The 23,250-nt window shown below is 41.7% G+C and overlaps 1 protein-coding gene and 1 pseudogene across 3 annotated transcripts in view; both read left to right on the top strand.

Moving 5' to 3' along the window:
- MTUS2 (microtubule associated scaffold protein 2) overlaps positions 1 to 23,250 on the top strand; it is a 376,214-nt gene that overhangs the window by 56,393 nt on the left and 296,571 nt on the right. For 2 of the 3 annotated variants that reach the window (XM_077745433.1, XM_077745434.1), the window contains exon 4: positions 7,581 to 7,591. The exons of the other annotated variant lie outside the window; for it this stretch is intronic. In XM_077745433.1, the coding sequence (XP_077601559.1) occupies positions 7,581 to 7,591 (11 nt within the window). The remainder of the gene's footprint in view (positions 1 to 7,580; positions 7,592 to 23,250) is intronic. 3 annotated transcript variants of the gene reach the window in all.
- Positions 12,086 to 23,250, top strand: part of LOC144216078 (histone H2AX-like) — a 14,119-nt pseudogene continuing 2,954 nt past the window's right edge.

The raw sequence follows: 23,250 nt of genomic DNA, 5'->3' as shown, positions 1-23,250 counted from the left end.
CCCCCAAAAAAAAAAAAAAAACAGAAAAAACCCTCCAACTTAGAGAAGAAAAATTATTGTGGAATTTAATGCTGGTAATGTATGAGAGCCTAAACTATATCTAGTTGTCACATTTATCAGCAGTTAGCTGTAGACTTGATTTTCCCAGTGGGTAGGTATAATTTAAACTTTTGGAGGTTATGGAGGCGAGTAGGGTAATTTTAGGACTTCATGAATTAATCATTAATGAAAATAGTTTATATCACCAAAAGATAGAATAATTGATGTAGAGGATCCTATCTCATTGTGTATTCTGAATAGCCCCTAACCTGTTGAGTGTTCAAGAGATAAGAAAATCTCTATCTGAAAATAATATGATGAAGATGGTGGTATTTGCCATGGTCTGTTATGGTTTGCCTCCCACTTCCTCCCCATTCACATCTGCCACGTGTTCTCCATGGGGTGAGTGAAGTCCAGAACTCATGAGACAAAGAATTTGAAAAGCAAAGAAAAGAAAAATGAGGACTTTCTTCTTCTTTCTTTCCCTGGGGCAGAGAGGTAGTCGTATTTGGAGAAGTAGGGGTAGAGCTGGGGAGGTAGACAGAGAGGCTGACATTGTATAAATAATCAAGACACAGGGATATATGTACCTACAGCCTTAAAAATGATACAAAGTTGGGTAGATGTTTCTGGCTTGGGTGGAGGTAAATTTCTGATGCGGGTGATCAGGGAGTCTCACAGAGGGGTTGTATTTTGGGAGGCGGAGATGGGCTCTGGGAGATCTTTGGTAGGGGAGCTATTGGTGCAGCCAGAAAACCTCCTGAATTTGAGGCGCCTCCATATCTGGCACAGCCTCCCAGTTTACCGTAGTGTCATCTGTCTTCTGTACACTGAGCCTATGCGTTTGAGCGCACCAAGGTTGTTCTCACAGTGCACCTCTTCCAGTTTTTTTTTTTTTTCTTTTTGAGAGACCGAGAGAGGATGAGAGGGGCAGAGATGGAGGGAAGGAGAGAGAGAATCCCAAGCAGACTTTGCACTTTCAGCACAGAGCGCGATGCGGGGCTCAGACTCAAAAACCGTGAGATCATGACCTGAGCCAGAATCAAGAGTCAGACACTTGACTGACCCAGCCCACCATACGCCCCTTTTCCAATTCTTTAGGCTTCCCCATGCTCATCTTATCCATAATGTCAGCTCTTAGCACTTTGGACACTCTACCAACTCCATATCTGCAGCCTCGACCTCTCTCTAGAACTGTTCACCCACATTTCACATGATGCTGAACATCTCCAATAGGCTGACCCAGATTTCCTCAAACTGAACATTTCCCCCAAACGAATCTTTAATTATCATTTACAGACGATCTGTTAATAATATCTGTGGTCTGGCTACTGAGGCTGGAAATCGGGGATCAGCATTACCTTCCCCTTCCTTTTGTCTTCCTTTCTATTCAGCGGTCAAATCTAGTCCGTTCTCACTCTCTTGTGTACTCCATCCTCTTTCATCTGCTCACTTTGCTTTAAATCTGTAGCACCTCTCACCTAAACCAGTACCACTACATTGTCACTCTATAATTCTTAAGGCACATGGTCCTAGACAATTTTCCCTTTCCCCCTGTTGTGATTGCTCCATGGTGCCCCCCCACCCCACCCCACCCCTGTGCTTGCTACAGTTTCTTGCTGGAAGCTCTATGTCCTCCATGACTGCTTGGTCCCCTTCTGGCCTCTCCCACGCACCATCCCCGTGTGTACACCCTCAACCAACCAGAATTGTTCATTTTCTTCCCTGAGGGCTTTGTGCTTTCCTGCCTTTGTGGTGTTGCTGTAAACCATTCATCCCTGAAAGGCTCTCCCCTACTCCCAACCAAATTCCTCTGTAGATTCTGTCTTTTTCAGGTGTCATTCAAATACCACTTCTTCTCAAAAATCTTCCTTTATTTGTGGAACCAGAAAAGATCTTTTCTCTTGAGAACTCCTGTGGCCCCTTGCTTTCATTGCTTCTGTGGATTATCCCATACCTGCTCATCGTAGTCATTTGTTTCTATGGCCTTTCTCCCCTATGGATTTTCAGCTCCCTGGGGATAGCGGCTGGGTCTTTTGATAATTTCAGTATCCCTCATGTTATGGCCTAACATGGCCTTGACAGTACAGTGTCGAAAGAAATTCTTTCCCAGTAGAAATTCTCTTACGTTTTCTCTTACATAAGAGTGTGGAGCAAGAGAGATCCCTGAGAGGAAGTGGAACAGCTTTCAGAAATGTTTTGTACTGGGAACTTTTCACCTTGTCAAAACTTTCATGGGTCTCGATAGTTGACGAAGTTCTTCACCATTGTGGTTTTCATAGTTTTCTGGAATCCCTGAAATGTTACTTCTGTGGACTGTGCTGTGCCTATGGATAATCTATACAACTCAAAGAGTAGAAAAGATAATAGGCCATTTAAAGTATAATTATATTCAGAGGTAAATCATCATGTAGACTGACCTAATAGTCTCACAGATCTCTAATAACTTCTATATCTCCTTGCATGTAATTAGCTGCTTTAAAAGAATTGGCATAAAACTCTACCATTGAGGCTTTTCAGGATAATTTCAGAGTTTTCAAAACTAGATATCTTAATTGGAGACATGAGATGTTTTCATTATATTTTAGTGTTTATTTCTTATTTAAATACTTAAATCAGTCTGAGGATAATATTCTAAACTGGAAAATCACTAGCCCTTTTGGCAGATTAATCAAGGAAAATAAGGGTTAATAGGAAAGCTTTTTGTAATGTTAACTTCAGCATTTATGCTCGTGAATACCATAAAATACATTTACAGAAATAACACATTTGATTTTCTGTATCTGACATGAATTCGAAATAAGTTCAGAGTTGCCAAGAAGTATTATTAATAACTCCTACTAAAGCAGCCATTAATCTATTTCATGTTCCATTGGCAAGGAGGGAGTCATTTTTTATTTGTGGAAAAAGGGGCTGAAAGGGACCTGTGAGGTCAGATTTCAGAGAAGCTCTTGCTTATTTGAGATTAAGCCTTATTGACATCTTTGTACATTCCTTTTCAAAACACTCGGATAATGATCAGGGCCACCTGGAGATGGAATTAGAGTGTGAATATGTTTTGTTTTGTTCTTTAAAAAGTTGACCATTTTTGGTTGTAAGTAAAATAAACTGAAATTTTGGGGATAATATTTTTATTTACCATGTTTAGTTGAGCTGCCCCATTTTTCTGGGCTATCTGGTTTCATGCTGTCACATTGTCCATTTTCCCTTCCCCAATCCAGCCCTCTTTCATCATCTGTTGTGGGATAAGCCCAGAGCTCAGCACTGCAGCTCTTGTGATCAGGACACCATGATCTTATTCCTGCAAAGTTAGAATCCAGTGGAGAGATGGGAGTGTGAAAATAAATCCATGTGTGGANTAAAAAAACCCACCAACCCCCCCCCCCAAAAGATTTGAAAAGATGGAAAGATATATAAAAAAAAATTTATATTCCTTGAAGCTGGATGATGGAACTATAATGACTTATTGTACTATTTACTTTTTGTGTGTGCTTGAAAATTTCCATAAAAGAAGGTTAAGATCCTATCTTCCCCCCATATTGGCTTTCATTTCTTAAAAGACCAGATAGCATAATGGTGAAGGATGCAGTCTTTGGAGATAGGCTGCTTGGGTTTGCATCCTGTCTCCACCATTGACTAGCTCTGTGACTTCGGGCAAGTTACTTAATCTCTCAGTGCCTCTGTTTTCCCATTGTAAAACAAGAATAAAAAGGCATAAGTATAAAAAAGCCACCATAGGATTGAGAATGTTAAATGGAATTAATGAATCCAAAGTGCTCAGAAAGGTCTTTGCGTATTAATAATCATAATGGTTCAATGACCATTTCCATTCATTGACCATGTGCATAAAGTTCTATGTTAAGAAGGATTTAAACACTCATTTGGAAAAATGGCCATAATGGATTAACTGTGTCCAGCATGGGAAAGTGGTAATGATAACATATAAGTCAGGGAGATGATGTCTATTTCATTTCAAAATTTTTATAATTCCTCTGTCGTGTATGGTGAATACCTCTCTGAACATTAAGATGAAACATTTATCATTTATGCAACATTGAAGGTGGCAGTTCTAGAAGCTCATCAGTAGATTTTCATGGGGATCTCTTTTGGGCTACAAGCTTCACACTGTTTGGAAATTTATAAAATATAGGCAAGGAAAATCAGGTTTCGTTTTCTTGATCTAAAAAGGTTCTGCCATGCCCTTAGCTTGTTATCATTTAAAGAAATATATCCAGTTGGGTTTCCTTTAAATGAAACATATTTATTCAAGGTGACTAATACATAGCACATTAATCTAAGCTGATGACATTTAAAACCTCTGCTCAAAATAGAAGCCAAGAGTTGGATCTGATTTTATTTCTGTGCCTTTCTAATGTCTGTAGGAAAAAGTGGGAACATTTGATTTTGTGGTGTGTAAAGAGCTTCGCACAGCATCTCATTTCGCCAGAGTCTAATTTCCATTGTACTAGGGTTTTACTTCATCAAATATCTCAATATGATTTAGGTGGGTGGGGGAAAAGGGAAAAGTGAGAACAAAAACCAAAATAAGCTTCTGATTTTCTTTGGAAATGAGGAAGTCAAGCACATGTCACTGATGGATTTAAATACCTATTTCCCTGGAATCTGTAATTATGTAATTTAAAGTATTCTTTATAGGGAAAAAATAGAATCATTTTCAGTGACTCTTGCTGTTAATTTTCCAGAGTCTTCCCACACACTCGGTTCTTTTTTCTTCTTTCTTTGCTTCCTTCACTCTCATTTACAAAGGAGAACATGGTTCTTCTGAGTACTATACAGCATTGCCTGTAAGTGAAAACATTTTCTTTATTGCTTAAGTAACATCCAGTTTATCCACCTAGACTTAGATATGTGGGCAGAACTGTTGGAAATCATATTGTCCCTCAAGAGGTTTATAAGTGCCACAGTCTAGCTTATTCAGGATATTTAATGAAGAAAGCATCCTTTTAACTCTATAAAGGGGTCAAGATTAGAAAAATTGCTACAGTTGCATAATATGCATCAAAATCAGCATTTATGGTAATAGGATAATTTTGAGGAAGGTCAGTTAACCTCACTGGACTCCAATTTTTATTATAAAGTTGGAAGAGATCGAATGAACCAAACTGACCACTTTTGGCTGTCAGGAGCTTGGATCCTGTGACTTTCTTCTGTTAAAATTAGGTACCCATTTATGATTCTTAAATGGTGAATAATCAGAAATGTATTTGAGAACAATTACTATGATAATCGTGAGCCAAGTCATTTGGACAAGGCAGACCCGGGATGAGTGATCTCAGCTGTGCCCAAATTAGCGCTGCTTTCCTTCTGGCCAGACCTTGCTTTTGTTATTTTTACCCTGCCATAGGAGATCAAAATTTCAGAACGCCGACAAATAGAGAGCAGCTCAAAGGTTTTACTGCCCTGCATTTTATCTATAAAATGCAGAGCTGTGAGGTTCTTGGAAGTCCCCTCCACACCCCTGCGCTCTGCCTAATGCCGCACATTTCGGATTCTTGGTCAAGGGCTACGAGGGATGGGAAGTGTCGGGGAGGGTGTGTTCATACCTTTCATTGCTTTTAGCATTCGCAGAAATGACAGGTCAGGGGTAACATTCCATCACAACACTAACACACTAGGGGACGATGACAGAGAAGAAATAGTAAAAAACAACTGAGCCTAACTTTTAGACTCACATTGACTTCTTACAGGAACTTTGCCCATGGCACATGCTTTCTTGCATCGCTATAACACGCACAGGCCGTCTGTTGGAAAGGCTCATGAAGATCCTTGCAATATATTCCTTAAGGCAGTGAACAGGGGTCACAGATTGATATCTTCCACTTTCAGGGAGAAAGAATACATTTCATGATGTCCATGGGTTCTTTGGCTCCTTTCACAGGCAGGAGCTGGGAGGAGAGGCTTAGTGGGAGCCTGAGGTAGGGGTCAGCAGTAGGGATGGAAAGAAAGGGCCGAATGTGAACGAGTCAGAGCTGGTAGGTCAAGAGCACCTGTGAGGGTGGAGTGACTGGAATGGTGGGTGTGAGGGCGCCACTCGCAGGATTGTGGTCTCAGGACCAGGGTCTGAGGGGCTCGAGTCATGCTGAGCTCCCAGAAGAGCGTTCACATAGACTCATCTGGCAGATTTACAGACATGCTGGGCTGACATGATGACATGAAGGAGAGGAGCCATGGCTGACGTTGCTGGTGAGTGCAAGGAGAACAAGATGAGGGAGGGATGTGACACATTCAGGGCCTGTCTCTGGACCAGGTGCAGGGAGCACAGCCAGAGAAGGCGTGGTTAGCAAAGAGGGAGGAGCATCCGGAGAGGCAGGGAGGAGAGAGACTCACGGAAAGCACGCGGTCAGTCAATGCAGTCTGTGCTGCAGAGGCTGACCTCTCACTATGAGGGAGAAGGGAAATGCAGACTTAGTGATTAAGAGCTCACTGGAAGCTTCGATGTTAGTCTGAACAAGAAGTGTGAAGGCAGGAATCAGGTTGTAAGGGGTAAGGCAGGTGAGAATGGAGCAAAGAGGTGAATGTTAGGATGCTTAGTGGAGGAAAAAGAAAGCACTCGGGGTATCTGGGTGGCTCCGCCAGTTAAGCGTCCGACTCTTAATTTCGGCTCAGGTCATGATCTCACCATTGGTGAGTTCGAGCCCCATGTCTCGAGTTCTGCACTGACAGTGCGGAGCCTGCTTGGGATTCTGTCTCTTTCTCCCTCTCTCTCTGTCTCTCCCCGACTCTCATTGTCTCTATCTCCCAAACACATAAACTTTTTTTTTTTTTTAAGAAGGGAGTTAGGGGGCGCCTGGGTGGCTTAGTCGGTTAATCGTCCGACTTTTGCTTAGGTCATGATCTCATGGTTCGTGGGTTCGAGCCCCACGTCGGGCTCTGTGCTGACTGCCAGCTCAGAGCCTGGAGCCTGCTTCAGAGTCTGTCACTCCCTCTCTCCCTGACCCTCCCCTGCTCATGCTGTCTCTCTCTCTCTCCTAGAAATAAATAAAACGTTAAAAAAATTAAAAAAAAAAAAAAAGAAGGGAGTTAGTAGAGGAGCAGAGAAAGTTCTTTTGTATTTTGGTTTCATTCCCCTCCCCCCTTTTTAAAAACACAGATAAGAATGTTTATGATCCAAGAGGAAGGATCCAGTGATAAAGAAGCCATTGAAGATAAAAGCAAGTGGGGGTAATACATGGAGCAGTTCCTGCAGGAAACAGGAAAGAATGACATCAAACACAAGTGGAGAGGAGAGAAAGAAAGGGGTAAAAGGATAAGTAAAGAGAAATACCAGGCAGGAGAAAAGCGCTCCATGGAATTCACATTAGATAGCTTGATTTGTGTTAGGTGATTAAAAAGTAGAGTTTTTACAAAGAGCAAAACATGTTGGAATTGGGATTCATAAAGTAGAAAGGCATGTCATGGTTACTAGAACAATACAATAAGAGAGTCAGTAAGAAGTGACAGGAGAATTGCAGAGCTGCAGCAAGGCCAACTTGAGGTTGGAGAACATGATTTTAGACTGGAAGCGATCGACCAGAAGTTAGGCCTGTCTCCAGTGATGTGGTGAGTCACGCTTCTCTCCAGCATGTCGTCCGTATTATACTATAAGTTAGAGCAATTCAGATTCCACAATGAGTATATACTGTTTCTCAGGACATAAACTGATATTTAAATATAGCTCCTTGGGGGCTCAGTCAGTTGAATATCCAGCTCTCTTTCAGCTCAGGTCATGATTGCATGGTTGTGGGGTCAAGCCCTGCATTGGGCTTCATGATGTGTGTGGAGCCTGTCTGGGATTCTCTCTCTCCCTCTCTGCCCCTCCCCCCCCCATCTGTGCGTGCATGCACATTCTCTCTCTCAATAAAAAAAATAAACATTTAAAAACAAACAAACATAACTCCCTGGAAACAGAGGTGCTGGTTGAAAAGGATTGTAGGGAGCCTCAGACCATCTCTGCCTCTCCCCTTCCCTATCCAGTCTGTACCAACCCCTAAGAGATTCCACGGATGATAATTGGCATTCATGGGTTTTACAGCATATATGTCCCAGTCAGCTCAAGGACTGGAGACAGAATTCACTACTGTGATGAAAAGGGTGACTTTTTTCTGAAATTAAAAATCCCAATTATTGTTGCCAAGAAAGGCATTTTCTTATTGTAATCGGGTCCTCATGTGTCCCTAGAACATGGCCGTCCAGTAGAACTTTCTATGATGTTGGGATGTTCAGTGTCTATGCCCCTGAACCATTGTGATATGGCTGGCATAACTGAGGAACTGACTTCTAAATTTTATTTCATTTTCATGACTTTAAATAACCACTTGTGGCCAGTGGCTATCCTGTTAATGCAATTCTAGACTACGTTTATCAGTTTGGATTTTCTAAAAGACATATTTTTAAAGTTTACTTATTTGTCTTGAGAGAGAGAGAGAGAAAAAAAAAGAGAGTGTGTGTGTGCAAGAACAGGGAGGGGCAGAGGGAGACGGAGGGAGAATCTCAGGCAGGCTTTGCATTGTCAGCACGGAGCCGGAGGTGGGACTCGAACTCACGAACTGTGAGATCATGACCTGAGCCTAAGTCAAGAGTCAGATGCTTAACTGACTGAGCTACCCCGGTGCCCCGATATAATAATATTTCTGATCATAGGATCTTTAAGATTCCTGATGACTAATGAAGATCCTCTACTTGAACCCTTTAGTCTTATACAGAGGTTACAAGAAGTTAAGAAGAAGTTAGGGCTGAGGAGACTTTTCTTAAACCATAGATGTTGCCTCTACTTCTGACTAGTTGTTTCCTAAGTTCATACAACTGTCCATAAGACTCGGTCATAGAAGATGGAATAAATTATCCATAGTGGTGGGGATCAGAGTCATTATATTAATGTACAAATATAGCAGAGTACACGTAATTTAACATTTTGCTTAAGGTACTTTCTTAGAATGTAGATATATTAACTTAATCCCACTATATCTAGACAGGGTTGGACAGTGTCCAAACTAGAAGGGAAAAGACAGGAGAGAAATATGTTAAGTCCAAGGGAAGCTGGAGGGGGAGGGGAAGGAAGGAAGGTGAGGGGAATGGGGTGCAGATGGTCATACATCTGTGGTGGGAAGTAACCAAGAAGAATCCTAGAGCTATCAGTGCTCCATCAGCCTCTTTCTGCTTTTCTTTCTTTAAAAAAATTTTTTTAATGTTTTATTTATTTCTGAGAGAGATAGAGACAGCAGGGGAGGGTCAGAGAGAGAGGAGACACAGAATCTGAAGCAGGCTCCAGGCTCTGAGCTGTCAGCACAGAGCCGGACGTGGGGCTCGAACCCACGAACTGTGAGATCATGATCTGAGCCAAAGTTGGTTGCTTAACCGACTGAGCCACCCAGGCGCCCCACCTCTTTCTGCTTTTGTTGATGGTTTCCTGTTCCGCCACTCTCCTGCCCTGCCTCCCTGCGAGGTAAAGACACAGAAAGAGCTACCCCGAAAAGCCAAGGCCAGGTAGTGTTTTCAAGGTCTCGAATTGCAGATATGTGTATTTTCAAGTTAAGGGAGAAGCTGGCCTAATGAAATACTGGTCAGCTGGTCAGAAGACATTCTTAAGTGGGTGCTTATTAGATAAAAAGAAAACTTTCATTTTTGTGAAATGCAGATCACACCCTGTGGAATTTTCTGGGCAGATTAAAGGACTGTTAAATCATGTTAGGTACCTTACATTGCACATTCTTGGACAAGGACAGCCTGAATTGAAAAAACAAAAAACAAAAAAACAAAAAACAAAATGTGAGAGAAGCATACAGTATAAAGGAATTGAAATACAGATTTTTATCTGCTAGCTAGTAACAAGCTGAAATGGAATATGGTAGACATTATTAAGAATGTCTAGATCCCATTAATACTATTACTGCTGATATTATGTGTCTGTTCAGCCAATAGACGTCAGAATTTCTATTTGGTGAGTGTTATAACTTTTGGGTGTGACACTGACATATTTTGTTGAATGTTCTTATGCAGTTGAATGTCTGCAGGTTTTATAGGAGACAGTTTTGCTTCCTTTGGTGGTTTCAGTAAAATGGATTCACCAGCTGGAGTTTGAATATCATTGTGCAGTTTATGCACTTGTGACTTTTGCATTGGCATTGAAACTTCGTTTCTGACCGTGTTATGTAAGGATGATTTTGACCAGGCTACATGCCTACCAGCTACATGCTTCAGGGTAGCCAATAGCCTGAATCATAAGACTAAGTATTGTTCTTTGTTTTCCTTTAAATTTAGTCAGTCTTGCCAAAAATCACACAGACACAAGGAGAACTGATCGAAATGTTGGAAAGATTGCTTGTATTCGCTGAAGATAATGTATCTTTTATATTGTTTTTTGTAAACCTAATCTGTCTTTCATAATTAGATTGGAAAATGTAGTTCATGGTGGTTTTCTTGTCCCCTTTAATTAGCATAGTCGTGACCTGTAAAGAGATCTGAACTGGTGAGCAGGGATACTGGGCCCTAACCTCAGCTCTCTTCCTAACTAGCTGTGTGGCCTTATGAAAGCCACTTTACTTGTTTGGGCCTCAGGGTCTATGGCAGTAAAATGAGACCTCCATGCTTGGCGATATTCAACACTCTACAAATGATTCTAAAAAAAAGTCTTGTAATGTTAAGTTAAGCAGTAAGGATGTGTGGCATTTATTCTACTCGGTGGTTATAGGGCCCTAACAGAATGTGCTAGCAACCAGATCAGGAGTTGTTACTGAGTCATTACTCTTTCCATGTGTAAGGATCTGTGGATAGTGTGCTCTCGTGAACTTGGAGCACCCCCAAGGTATACATCAGAGGTGAGCCAGCCTCCTGTAAGCCTGCTTCCACGCGTGGCCGGCTGGCCCCAGCATCTCTGCTGTGTGAGGACTGTGTGGGGTTCAGTTCAGATGCCAACTTTTCAAGCGATCCAGAACTTTTTGAAGGCAACTGGGATGCACTGAGAATAATTAAAGACACAGGATAGTAATAGATGCATTTACTCTATATTCTTTTTACCCTAAATACATATAATACATTTAGATGATATGTAGAAGGTTTTGATGTAACTGTCTAGTTCTTCCTCCCTAAGGAGCTAGTACCAGAGGACCCTTTCCCGCTAGAGCAAAGTCATTGCAATTTTGGTTTCTTATATCAAGGCCCTTAGTCTCTGGTTTTTTATTTCCTCAAAGCTGACCCAAAGCAAAGCGTTTTTTGCACTAATACTAAGGAGGGCTACTTCTCCAGGAAGTTCTGAAAAACCCCCTCACTTCCTTGTCTTCTCCACAAGAAAGCATTTCTTCACTGTGTCCATGACATTGTGTCTCTTTTGAGTGCTTTTTTCTCTTTCTGCATATTGGACTTCCTGTGGGCAAAGAATGGAATATTTTACAATCTTTTTCTTATGTAGCTTTTTCATATGGGTCCGAGGTAAAGCTGGATGGATTCCTCTGACAGAAGCATGGATGATGGGCCCCGGCATTTCGCATCTCCCTGCCGCCACCCGGGGGGCCTTCCGGCCCAGCATGCTCTGCTCCGCCTGAGCAGGTGCAGGGCCTTGTGAGTCTAATCACCCGTGTGTGGCAATAGAGGGCCACCAGCAGCTCCATCGGTGGGTAACTGCCCCGGTGGTGCACCGAGGAGAGAGGGGTAGGGGTGAGGGGGGTTGGTAAGTATCAGCAGATGCTGGTGTTTCCCCCCCCCTCCCACGCTTGGTTTTTAGGGTTGGCTACAAAAAACGTGACAGCACTAATGCAGGGATCCTCACTCATTTTCTTGAGTGTGTGTGTCTGTGTCTGTGAACATAGACGGACATCCTAGTGTCCCAGTGAAGTCTCCCCACCCCCACCTCTTGCCCTTGCCACCTGTGAGTGTGACATGAAAGTGACCACCCCAGCACCTCCCACCCCAGCCACTGTGATGGAACTCTGAGGCCCAGATCTTCTTCCCAGCCCTCTTCATGAGAAACTGTGTGGGGCAGGGAGCTGACCCCACAGACGGCCTCGGCTGTCATCTGCCAACACCTAGTTCCTTTGTCTCCTTTGATGAGAAAATGAGAAATGCCAATGCATCTCAGGCACTGTCGGTCCCAAAGGGGGACTCTCAGGTTGGTGCTGACATAGGAGGCTTCTTTTGCCACCAGTGAGGTTTGTTATTGAAGGCAAAGGAGCCTGGAAGGGTCCCGTCAAAAGGGTTTCACTGAACAAATATGCTAATGAAGCCAGAGGTCAAAGAGTTGCAAGGTTTCAAGCAGCTGCTATTATTCTGGGTCGAACAGTGGCTCTGAAAGTGCATGCGAAGTGTTCCACGTCTTTCTGTTTTTTATTACAGTCGAGGAAAGTTGTGCTCACTGGCTAGAGAGTGGTTACTTGTACAGGAAACGTACGTTCCCTTTGGATAGTCCTTGACATATGCCTTGTGTCCGTTTGTGCCTGACACTGCCTCCCTTCTGCACATGTCCTTAGTTGTCTATTCCTTGTTTACCATCACGGAAGCCTAGAACGTCCACACTCGCACCTTAGGTATCGCCCATGTGATCGTGGTCACTCCTCAGAGGAAGAGATGGATGTCGGGAGAGGAGAGATGACTTTAATCACCATCTCAGGGGGAGTTAGCCATGGGCCCAGGGCTGGAACTTAGCTTTGATGTCTTCATGCCATGATGCACACCAGGGCAAGAGGCACTGACTGTTGCTTCGGGGCCTTCTGGAGAAAAGTGTGCTCGTTCAGGAATAGCTTGAGCCCAAGGATGAAGGTATCCCGTCATTGAGGTCCTACCACAGGAATCAGCAGTGACTAGAGTCTACACTTCCTGCCATGTTCCCTCCAGAAGGAAGCTGAGTGCAGCTCTCCCCCAGTGCAGGGGACCCCACTGGTGGTATGTACATACCGGTTGAGGTTCCCTGTGAGCCCCTCTCAGAGGCCCGTGAAGGTGGGGTGTGAGCGTTGTGTGCTGAGCACAGAAATTGCGGGAACTCTGTGCTCCTCAAAGACTTCCGGGGAGGCAGTGAGGTGGAATGAAAGGTAACAGGTTGAGGAGAACACAGATCTAGGGGTGGACCTGGGCTATCCCCATGGACAAACCACAGGGTCCCTATGGGTGCCCAGTGTCCTACCTATAAAGTGAGAAGTAGGGTTGTGGCCTCTGAGATGCCTTTTGGGCTCTGGTTTCTGGTCCCAAGACCCAGAGCAGAAGGCTCTCAGGGGTCCCGGGCCCCTAGAATGTGTTTGCTCCTCCTCACATTTTCATTCAGAAGCTCTAATACATTTTCCTTGATCACATTTGAGGACATGCAACTTGTGTTGTCTTTATATAAAAGCTTTCAGTAAAAATTAATAACTACAGAGCTATACGCTTACAACACTAATGTTGCATTTTCCTACATAAAAAAATCTAAGTTTTTAGTAATATTGCTACGAGGATAAAATCCCGAGTCTCTGTACATGAATATATACCGGGCCAGTTTAACTAAGGGAAAAATTGCTCAAAAACGAACATACAGGATGCCTCGTTGGCTTAGTCTGTTAAGTCGTACTCTTGGTTTCGACTCAGGTCATGATCTCACAAACAGTGAGTACTGGATTGGGCTCTGTGCTGACAGCGTGGAGCCTGCTTGGGATTCTCTCTCCCTCTACCCATCCCCCATGCATGCGCACACAATCTCTCTCTCTCTCTCTCTCTCTCAAATAAATAAAACTTTAAAAAATAAATAGTGGTAGGGCTATATTGATAGCCTTTTTTCTTGCTGCAATTTCAGTGCATTTCATTAAAAAAGGTGTGGGGGATAAATCATCTCAGATATACTGGAAAGTACTTAGAGAGCTAATGCTATAAGTTCTGAAGTCCAGAAATACGTGTGACAAAAAGGTTTTATATATTCTTTTATTGGCATTTTGAAAAATACCCATTTTGTGATGTTTAGTAGCTTTAATGCTTGGTTGCATCAAGTTTTATAAATTTACATGTCTGACACATGGAAATGATGCTCTTATTAAGGTAAAAAATTAAGTGAACTCTGTAGAAAAATCAGAAACAGAAAGAAATTCCCTTAGTTCTGATTCAGTGTTGCCTCCCATAGGGTCCTCACTTGCCTCTGTCACTGATGATAGGCCAGCGTCCAATGCCATAAAGTACCCTCAAGCTTGCCACTGCAGTGTCCCGTCTAATTTGTAAGCATATGGTTGTGTAAAACTTTATCCAAAATAATCTGTCTATAGTTATAGCCCCAGGAGATGAAATAGATTTATAAAGATACTCAATTAGCAAATGTCAGAAGAGGGCCAGATCCTTTCTATGAAGGTTAAAAATGAGGCAAAGAAATCTATTACTAATGTTAGTTCCTTTTGTTTTTAAAATGTTGGACATAGTTAGTCAAGGAAAAGGTGTGTGCTGTAAATACTGCAAGGGAGGAAACAAATAATCACTTTGATGATAATAATCCTGTTCATGGAAAAGTAAAGGAACTGAAAAAATTTCAGAACCAATGAGCAAAAAGGCCAGTTACAATATTCAGGGTAAAAAAAAGTAATTGCATTCCTCTGTCAGTGCTAAAAGTATAAGGTGTACAGAAGAGCCATGGAGTTTTATAACAAAGAGGCAAAAATCCGAAGAGTAAATGAGTAGAATGTGTGAAGGAAAGTGCACAACTGCGCTGAGAGGTGGAGAAGAAGATTTGAATAAATGGAGGCACATGTCTTGTTCCTCGATGGGAAAACTTAATACTGGAAAGATGTTGTAGAAACTCTCCCTCTCTGTTAAACTAAAGGATGTGTTGACTGCTGTAGCAACCATAACTCCCAGTAGGACTTAACAAAAACATTCTTTTTTTAAAAAAAATTTTTAATGTTTATTTATTATTGAGAGACAGACTGTGAACGGGGGAGGGGCAGAAAGAGAGGGAGACACAGAATCTGAAGCAGGCTCCAGGCTCTAAGCGTATGTCGGGCTCAAACCCACAAACCGTGAGATCATGACCTGAGCTGAAGTCAGATACTCAACCGACTGATCCACCCAGGTGCCCCAAGAGAGTTCTTTTCAATCTTTTTAGTCCAAATAAAATTAAGAACCTCTATAGGTTTTTTTTTTAAAATTTTAAGGCAAGCATTAAAGTGGGAAACACTGAACCACTGTGAACAATAATTATTATCCCTAATATTTATAGAACTTTTGTAAATGAGTAAAAAAATAAATAAATCATGCTCAATAGCAAAACAGGCAGAGGACAGAAATGGACATTCATCAAAAAGTGAAGCCAGTAGCCAACAAACTCACAGTAATGTTTTAAACCCTTACTGTTAATATAATAAAACAAGTTAAATGCAATATCATGTCTTCTACTTATTAGGCTGACGTTGATTGGAAGGAATGAGAATATATCGAGTGATGATAAGCACGTGGGAAACTACACTGATGCTGAATTCACAAGTTGGTATAATATTTAAGGAGGACACTTCCATAAAATTTAAAATATTTAATATCATGAATACCCATTTTTGCAAGCAATTCCACTTAAGACTTTACCTTAAGGAAGTAATCCACAGAGTTATTTAAAGCAATACCCATTCATTCTTGTTATAACAGCAAAACATTATAACAACTAAGAGAGTATTCGGTTATACAAAGCATACACATCCAAATGGTTGAATATCATGAAAACTTTAAAAATGGCATTGTAGATGCATATTTATTCATAAAGGTCCAAGATTATTTCAATGGAAAAAATCAAATCAGAATGTATGCATGAACCTGGGATATTTTTGGGAAAGATAAGTGTACAGCATGGTGACGATAATTAACAAAACTATTGTATATTTGCAAGTTTCTAAAAGAGTAGACTTAAAAGTTCTCATCACAAGGAAAAAAAACTGTAATTATACAGGGTGATGGATGTGAACTCAGCTTACTATGGTGGTCATTTCATGATCTATACATTGGCGAAATCATTACACTGTACACCAAAAACTAATACAATGTTATATGTCAGTGATGTCGCAATAAGAAAATTAAATGCCTAGAGTGACTTCTACTTTACTGTTAATAGGTAGGATTATTGGAAATGTTTAAAAATGTTTGTTCACTTATATTTTCTAAACATGGGGAGTGAAGTGAGAAGAAAAGGGAGAAGAAAAAAGATCAAAGAGAAATATACCACCTGTTTAAAAGAAGAGAAAGTTAAAAAGAAATCCTGCCACCAATAAAATCACAAATTGACCTCTCATTACCAGCGACTTGAGAAGGAGTTACGTTTTAGTGTGAAGTGAGGGGGTGTTTATCACCTCAGGATGGCCTGATGCCCCCGGGTCTGGTGTGTATTACATTTCCTTCTCTGATTGAATTCTGTTACTTCTGGCAGCAGAGATCAAAGTGGGGCAGAAACAATCTGTACAACATTCTGACAAAAATTAAAAGATGAAAGAAAGCTGTATAAAATAATTACTATCGCAAGAAAGAAGCAGACCTTGTGTTGAGAAAAGACTTTGATAAAAAGCCTCTCGTATAAGTTATGTCATCTTCCATGGAACAAAATGCCACATTACTTCCCTAACAAATTGTAAGTGTATTTGAGATTTTCCCATCTTTCTCTCTTTCTCAAGAGAGTGATGATAAAATTCCCCATAATTCCTTATTACGTTTCAAGAGGTAACACTTATCCCTGAGAAAGCTACCTCAGTACAGGTTTGACAGATATTGTCAGGCATGGATCCCTGAAAATGTCTTTGATCACTGTCATATCAAAAAAAGAAACAACAGGGATGCCTGGGTGGCTCAGTTGATTATGACTTTCGGCTCGGGTCATGATCTCATGGCTCGTAAGTTCAAGCCCCATGTCAGGCTCTGTGCTGACAGCCCAGAGCCTGGAGCCTGCTTCAGATTCTGTCTGTCTATCTGTTTCTCTCTCTCTCTCTCTCTCTCTCTCTTCCTCTCTCTCCCTCTCTCCCTTAAAAATAAATAAACATTAAAAATGGTTAAAAAGAAACCACAACTCTGGAAGTATTAAGAGTCCAGTGTGTTTATCCTATGCTGGGTGCTTGAGCAACAAGGTAGAAATATATGTAGAAGTTGAGGATCTGGATGTTAAAGAGTTTATATTTCTGTTGCAGTTCTTTTTTATTTTTATTATTCAAATAGTATTTATTAAGCACCACCTGCACATTCTAATCTAAGTACTTTAGGCAGTTCACTCTTCAGAGAAAAGATATTTTCTTAGCTTCAGATCTCAAGAAAGATTTCATTTTGAATTTTGTTTTACAGAGCTGCTTCTTTTTGAACTATGATTTTTTTATTATAGTTTATTGTCAAGTTGGTTTCCATATAATACCCAGTGCTCTTCTTTAAAAAAAGATTTTTTTAATTAATAACATTAATTTTATATAAGGAAGTATATATATTGATTTTTGTGCAGGCGTGTCATTTAGATAAATACGGGAAGGTTTATAAAGAACTGTAGTAATCATCTTAAGTTCCGTACAAGGTGTGGTTCACGCTAATACAGCAGTGTGGAGAGAACACGAAACTTCCATTGAGAAGATCCTACTCCGCACACCTGCTCTAAACCTCCTTCTCCACCACATTGTGAGGATGAGAAGAGGAATCGGGGCTCTTTGGGGGCTAAATGATATAAAATGTGCAAATACAACTAAATTATACAACTACATTCTAGGAGGAAATTTTCACTCAACTGATGAAAAAACCACCCCTGGATGGAGTCCCTGCCCCTGAGTGTGGGGCACCTATCCCGAGAGAGTAGTTGAAGCTCTTTGGAGTTAGAAGGTGCTGACTCACCCAGGGTCTTCGAGGACAGTGTGCTCTGGGTTGATGGAATGGGTAGTTAATGAGGAGGGCTGTGTAGGTCGGCCCTCACCCTTTGGGGAAGTCACTTCCTAAGGCCTCATTTCCTCCTCGCTTGCTGATCACCACACTGAGAATGTGTTTTCCTACTATTCAGTGCAAGGCACACTCTTTTCCCACCCATATTTGCAGCTCCTTTGGAAAGATCTAGGTTGCTTTTAATTCCCTTCTCAGTGGCATCTGTTACTTGAAACTAGATCTCGTGTTTTTATAATGTCTAGAATAGACTTCAGTGTATTTCCACTTGTATTAATCTCTGTCTGGCTGAAGAAGGGACATGGATAGAGAGCTAAAGAATCAGGCCCAAAACACCTCTTGAATTACCTCTTAGAGGAGGTTAGAGGAGTTGAAACAGCCACCTGCCTAACTAACCATTAGAAACAGAGACAAGAAACTAGACGATGAGACTTTATTTAAATAAATCCACACCCCCATTATATCACCATCTCTTTCTTTTAATCCCTTTAAACTCTGTCCCAGGGATGCATCATATGTAGTTTTGTGGTGAATATTTGTCCTCTGGCTAGACAGCCAGTTTCTCAGTCACTGGTTGGCCAGGTCCTCCGTGCCTCGTTCCGTGCCCGTTTTCTTTAGCTTTGATCCCCATATGGTTCAGTTTTTAAAGCCTCCTGTTTTATGTTAATATTCTATCAATACCTGAAATATTCAAGTTTACAATCTGCATTCATTGATTTGGTTTCTTTACTAAATATCTCTTCAGTTTCCTTTCACTGTACTTAATATTTAATGATCATTTCTTGTTTTTATCATTTACTGATTTCATGTTGTTACTTTCCACGGATGGAAATTAATTACTCTGTGATGCATCATGTTCTTAATTTGAATTTCCATTTTTTCTTCTCACTTTGAGGTTTTAGCCTTATTTATTAACTTACCACATTGTTACTCCTACTTTTAATATTCAAAAACCAAAAGTTGGAAAAGATTTTTTTTTTGAATCATGAATTGAGACCCTCTCTGTTAAACTGAGAGTTTCCTGGAGACTCAAGTCATCGTTTCTCAGAACACAGCCTCAGTCCTCCACTGGATGGACCCTTCTGCTTCATTCCCTGAGCTGCCCCCACCCTGGATATGATTGCATAGCCACGTGATTAGGCTCCTTGACTCCAGGCGCTCTGGTCACCATACCTTCTCCACACAGTTGATTATAACAGCCTCTTGCAGAAATTAACAACTAGTCGCTTGTGCTTATTGATAGAGTAAACATCTTAGCCTGGAATTCATGATTTTCCTCAATCTCCTGTGGATTTATTACTCAAAACTGTTCTGTTGGTAATGAGGAATGGGGAAGATATTCAGGAAATTTATATTTCAGAACGAGTCATGTTGTTGGCTTTCTGTGTTGAGTGAGGGGGATTTAGGATAAAAAAGATGTGGTTCCTGTAATTGAAGAGCTCATAGATTAGTGGAAGAGGAGACAGATACTCCATTTAATGTAAGCCCTTACAATAGAGTACAATGCCTGTAGAGGTAGAGATATGAAAAGATATAAAAGCGTATATAAAATCCAGTAGCCACCTTCCACCTAGTAGGATGACTACTTAAAAAAACAAAACAACCTCCTTCCAAAACAAACCACAACAACAAAACAAAATAAGCATTGGTGACGATGTGGAAAAATTGGAACCCTCACGCATCGCTAGTGGGAATGTAAAATGCTACAGCCACTGTGGAAAACAGTATGGCTCAAAACTAATAATAGAATGAATAGAATAGAATAGAATAGAATAGAACCATATGATCCAGCAGTTCAGCAGTGCCAGTTCTGGGCATATATCCCAACGAATTGGAAGCATGGTCTTGAAGAGATATTTGTATATTTCTGTTCACAGACCATTATTCACAGTAGCCACAAAGTGGAAGCAACCCACACGTCCACTGGTGGTTGAATGGATTAGCCAAACGTTGCATACACATACCATGAAATATTTTTCAGCGTTAAAAAGGAAGAAATTCTGCAATATGCTACATGGGTCAACCTCGAGAACATTATACCAAATGAAATAAGCCAGACAAAAAAGGACAAATACCATGTGATTCACCTAGAGTAGTCAAACTCATAGNGGGGCGGGGGGGGGGAGAGTCCCTGTTGAATGGATACAGTTTCAGTTTTGCAACAGGAGGGTTCTATGGATGGATCATGGTGACAGTTGCACAGCAGTGTGAACGTAGTTAATACCACTAGGTGTACATTTAAAAATGGTTAAGAGGGTAAATGTTATGTTATATGTATTTAACTACAATTTAAAAAACATAATCTGGTGAGAGCTAATGCTATAGTAGCTACTAAGGAAATAGAAAGCCAGATCACCTGGGCCAGTATGTCATTTCAGTAACTTTGGGACAGCTTGTCGGGCCAATGGGGCATCATTGTTACATCTAATAGTGGGAGTATCTTAACGTATAAATATGCTGTTTAATGTGAGATCCGGCTGTGTGATAGGCATCACGTTCAGCTTCTTAAGCAGCTTCACTGGTTTAAAAATGAGTAGCGGCTCCAGCAGTTCGTGTTTCAACCCAAGAAGCAGTCGGGGTTGCCAAGCAACAGATCACTGCTGTCAAGAGGAGCAAATCCGACATTAATTTTATATCTCTTAAAATGCTAGAAGGAATGTTGAATCTAAATGTTGTCATTTCTACCTACTCTATTTAAAAATACAAACACGCGGACTGTCCAGAACAGTGCTGTGCTGTTTCTACAAGGAGAGTGTTTCCCACAGCTGCTCCCGTGTTTTGTTTTCTTTGCCAAAGCACAACTCGGTCCTTCAGGAGACCAGGGCCAATGTGCGGACTTACACATTATATGAGAAGCTCTCAAGTCCTCAAGCAAAACAAAGGCACTCAATGGCAAACTTTTTCGTTAAGAATGGATTTTTAAACCCAGAGGACTTCTTTTTGCTTAAGCTGGGGGGTGGGGGAGGGGAGACAGTGGTTAGATTACTCATTGTACTTCCGGCACAGAGCAACATAATAAATGAGAGAATATTTCCTTACTAGTGCCTGTGATCCACAGAAGTAGAGCCTGTGGGAAATGTACAAAGTTGAAGTTACTCTACTGGATTGGCCAAGGGAAACAAACCTAAAGAAGAAAGGGGATTCTTTTTCCTTCTAAAGCAAGAGATGTGTGTTTTGCTCTGACTACAGTCTTCGCTGTATTTAACCGATTTCTCTAGAGCAGGATGGTGAGGAATATAATTAGCATATGACTAATTTTGACACTCACTTTTTTTTTCTCTAAATGCCAAAAATCAGATTGGGAAGTCCTAGCCCTGGGACTTCTCAGCCTTAATTCTACCCTTTCCTGCCCGTGTAGTTGACCCATCCAGCACCCAGTCTTCTTAGTTCCTTGCCTGTGTGAATTGCAGTCAACTCCAATTCCACACTAACGGCCCCCACCTATGGGCGAGCCTCTGAATTCTCTGCTCCATATCCTGGTCTGTGGCTATACTTTCCCTCCTTTCCTCTTGCACTCCATTTTCCACAGTGGCTCCTCCAAACCTCTACCACTCTCTGGAATTCCTCTTTAACTGCTTTCCACCCCCTCTCTGTGTTCCTCTTTAGCTCTTTCTTTCCTGTTTCTGTCCAAAGCTGAAGTACTTTCTCTACCTGTGCCTTTGATTCTAGCTCCTTCTGCAACCCACAGACCATTTCTTGAGGTAGAAGACCTGGTTTAGGATCCTGCTGATGTGCTTAGAAGCCGTGTGACCTTGGGAAGTTAATTGGCCTCTCTGTATACCAGCTTCTTATCAGCAAAGATGGTTAGTAGTGTACCCACATCCTACATTGTGAGGAATCAAAGAGACAATGTGTGTAAAGCATGTTGCGCAGTACCTAGCACACAGTTTTGAATCCATGTTCAACTATATGATGCTCAGCCTTAACACCTTCACTTCTCTGCCCCCAGCGCTGGCTCTGGGCCCCGGGACGCCATTCATGTGCCCACTTGCTTCCCGCCTGCAACTTCAGCAGTTGGGCTTTCCCCGCACCACTTCTTTCCTGTGTCCCAGCCTTCCAGGCTTCCATAGCTCTTCTTCCGGAGAGGCCTGACTTGATATTTATGTCTCCCCAATGCTAGCCCAAGAGGTAGCCCCCATCCTCCCAGAGCTCCTTAGACTTTCTTCCTGTAATAGATTTATGTGTCCACGTGGCTAGGCTGTAGCCCCCAGCTGTTCCCTCAAAGTGGGAAACACTCCTCCAGGTGTTGCTGTGGAGGTGTTTTGTAGGTCTGGTTAACATCTGTAATCAGTTGACTCTAAGTAAAGGAGGCTGTCCCCTAGGGTCTGGCTGGGCCTCTTCGAATCATTTCAGTAGCCATAAGAGCAAAGCTGAGGGTTCCCCGAGGAGGAAGAAGTTCTGCCCCAAGGCTACAACACTCCCGCCTTGGAGTTTCTGCCCTGCAGGCCTGGCCCTGTGGATTTTGAACTTCCCAGCCTACATAATTGTATCAGTCAGTTTTTTAAAATATGTGTGTGTGTGTGCACACGCATGAGCGTGTGTATTTCTCTGGGTGTATTTATACATACAGATCTACATATATGCATTTGTCAGAATACATATGTATGAATGTACACACACGTATACATGTGTTCTCTTTCTACTGTTTCCTTGGAGAAGCCTGACTCATTCAGCCTCCCCTCATGTGCATAGACTGCATTGCACCCTGTTTTCTGAATTTCCTCTGCTCTGACAGCTACATGTAGGCAGAGGCCACATCTTTCCAGATGCCTGTCCCACAAGTCAGTCCGGGACCTTGAGCTGAATGAAGAAATGCTGGGAAAAGTCAGAGTGTATACTCTCACTGAGAGTAATAGAAATGAATATGTAAAGAGAGTAACTCTCTTCATTGGCAGATGAGTTCTCATCGCCCCTGTAGATGGAGTCCACAGAGAACAATGTCTCTCTTGCTCCTTGTCTTGGTCATTATGGGCTGAAGCTGGTACATTCACCTTCCACTTTGCCTACTGGCCCCAAAGATATCTGAGGTCATGATTTATCCTTTTCCCTTCTGTGTGACTCATGGTGGGATTTAGCTCCTTAATTTTCCTACACATGCATCTTTGGATAAGAACAGTTTATAAACAGCTGTTAAGAGCTGGATGACTTTTTTCCTACTCCATCCTTCGTAAGAATCTTTCTCTTTCTATAATAGGATTATTTGAAAACTTTTGGCAAGAGATTTGTTTTGAAACCCAGGCTGAGGCCAGATAAGCTCATGAGGATCCTGGTGTAGATTTGCGACGTGCATTTACTCGAAGGTTCAGATTTCTCTTTAATATTACTGTATGACATTTTTATTTTCAGTTTGGAAGTTGGCCTGATTATTGTTCCTGCTATTTCTTTGTTTATTGA

Source organism: Crocuta crocuta, unplaced genomic scaffold, assembly GCF_008692635.1.
Source record: "Crocuta crocuta isolate KB4526 unplaced genomic scaffold, BGI_CrCroc_1.0 scaffold258, whole genome shotgun sequence".
NCBI lineage: Eukaryota > Metazoa > Chordata > Mammalia > Carnivora > Hyaenidae > Crocuta > Crocuta crocuta.
This window is presented reverse-complemented; position numbering and strand designations above follow the sequence as displayed.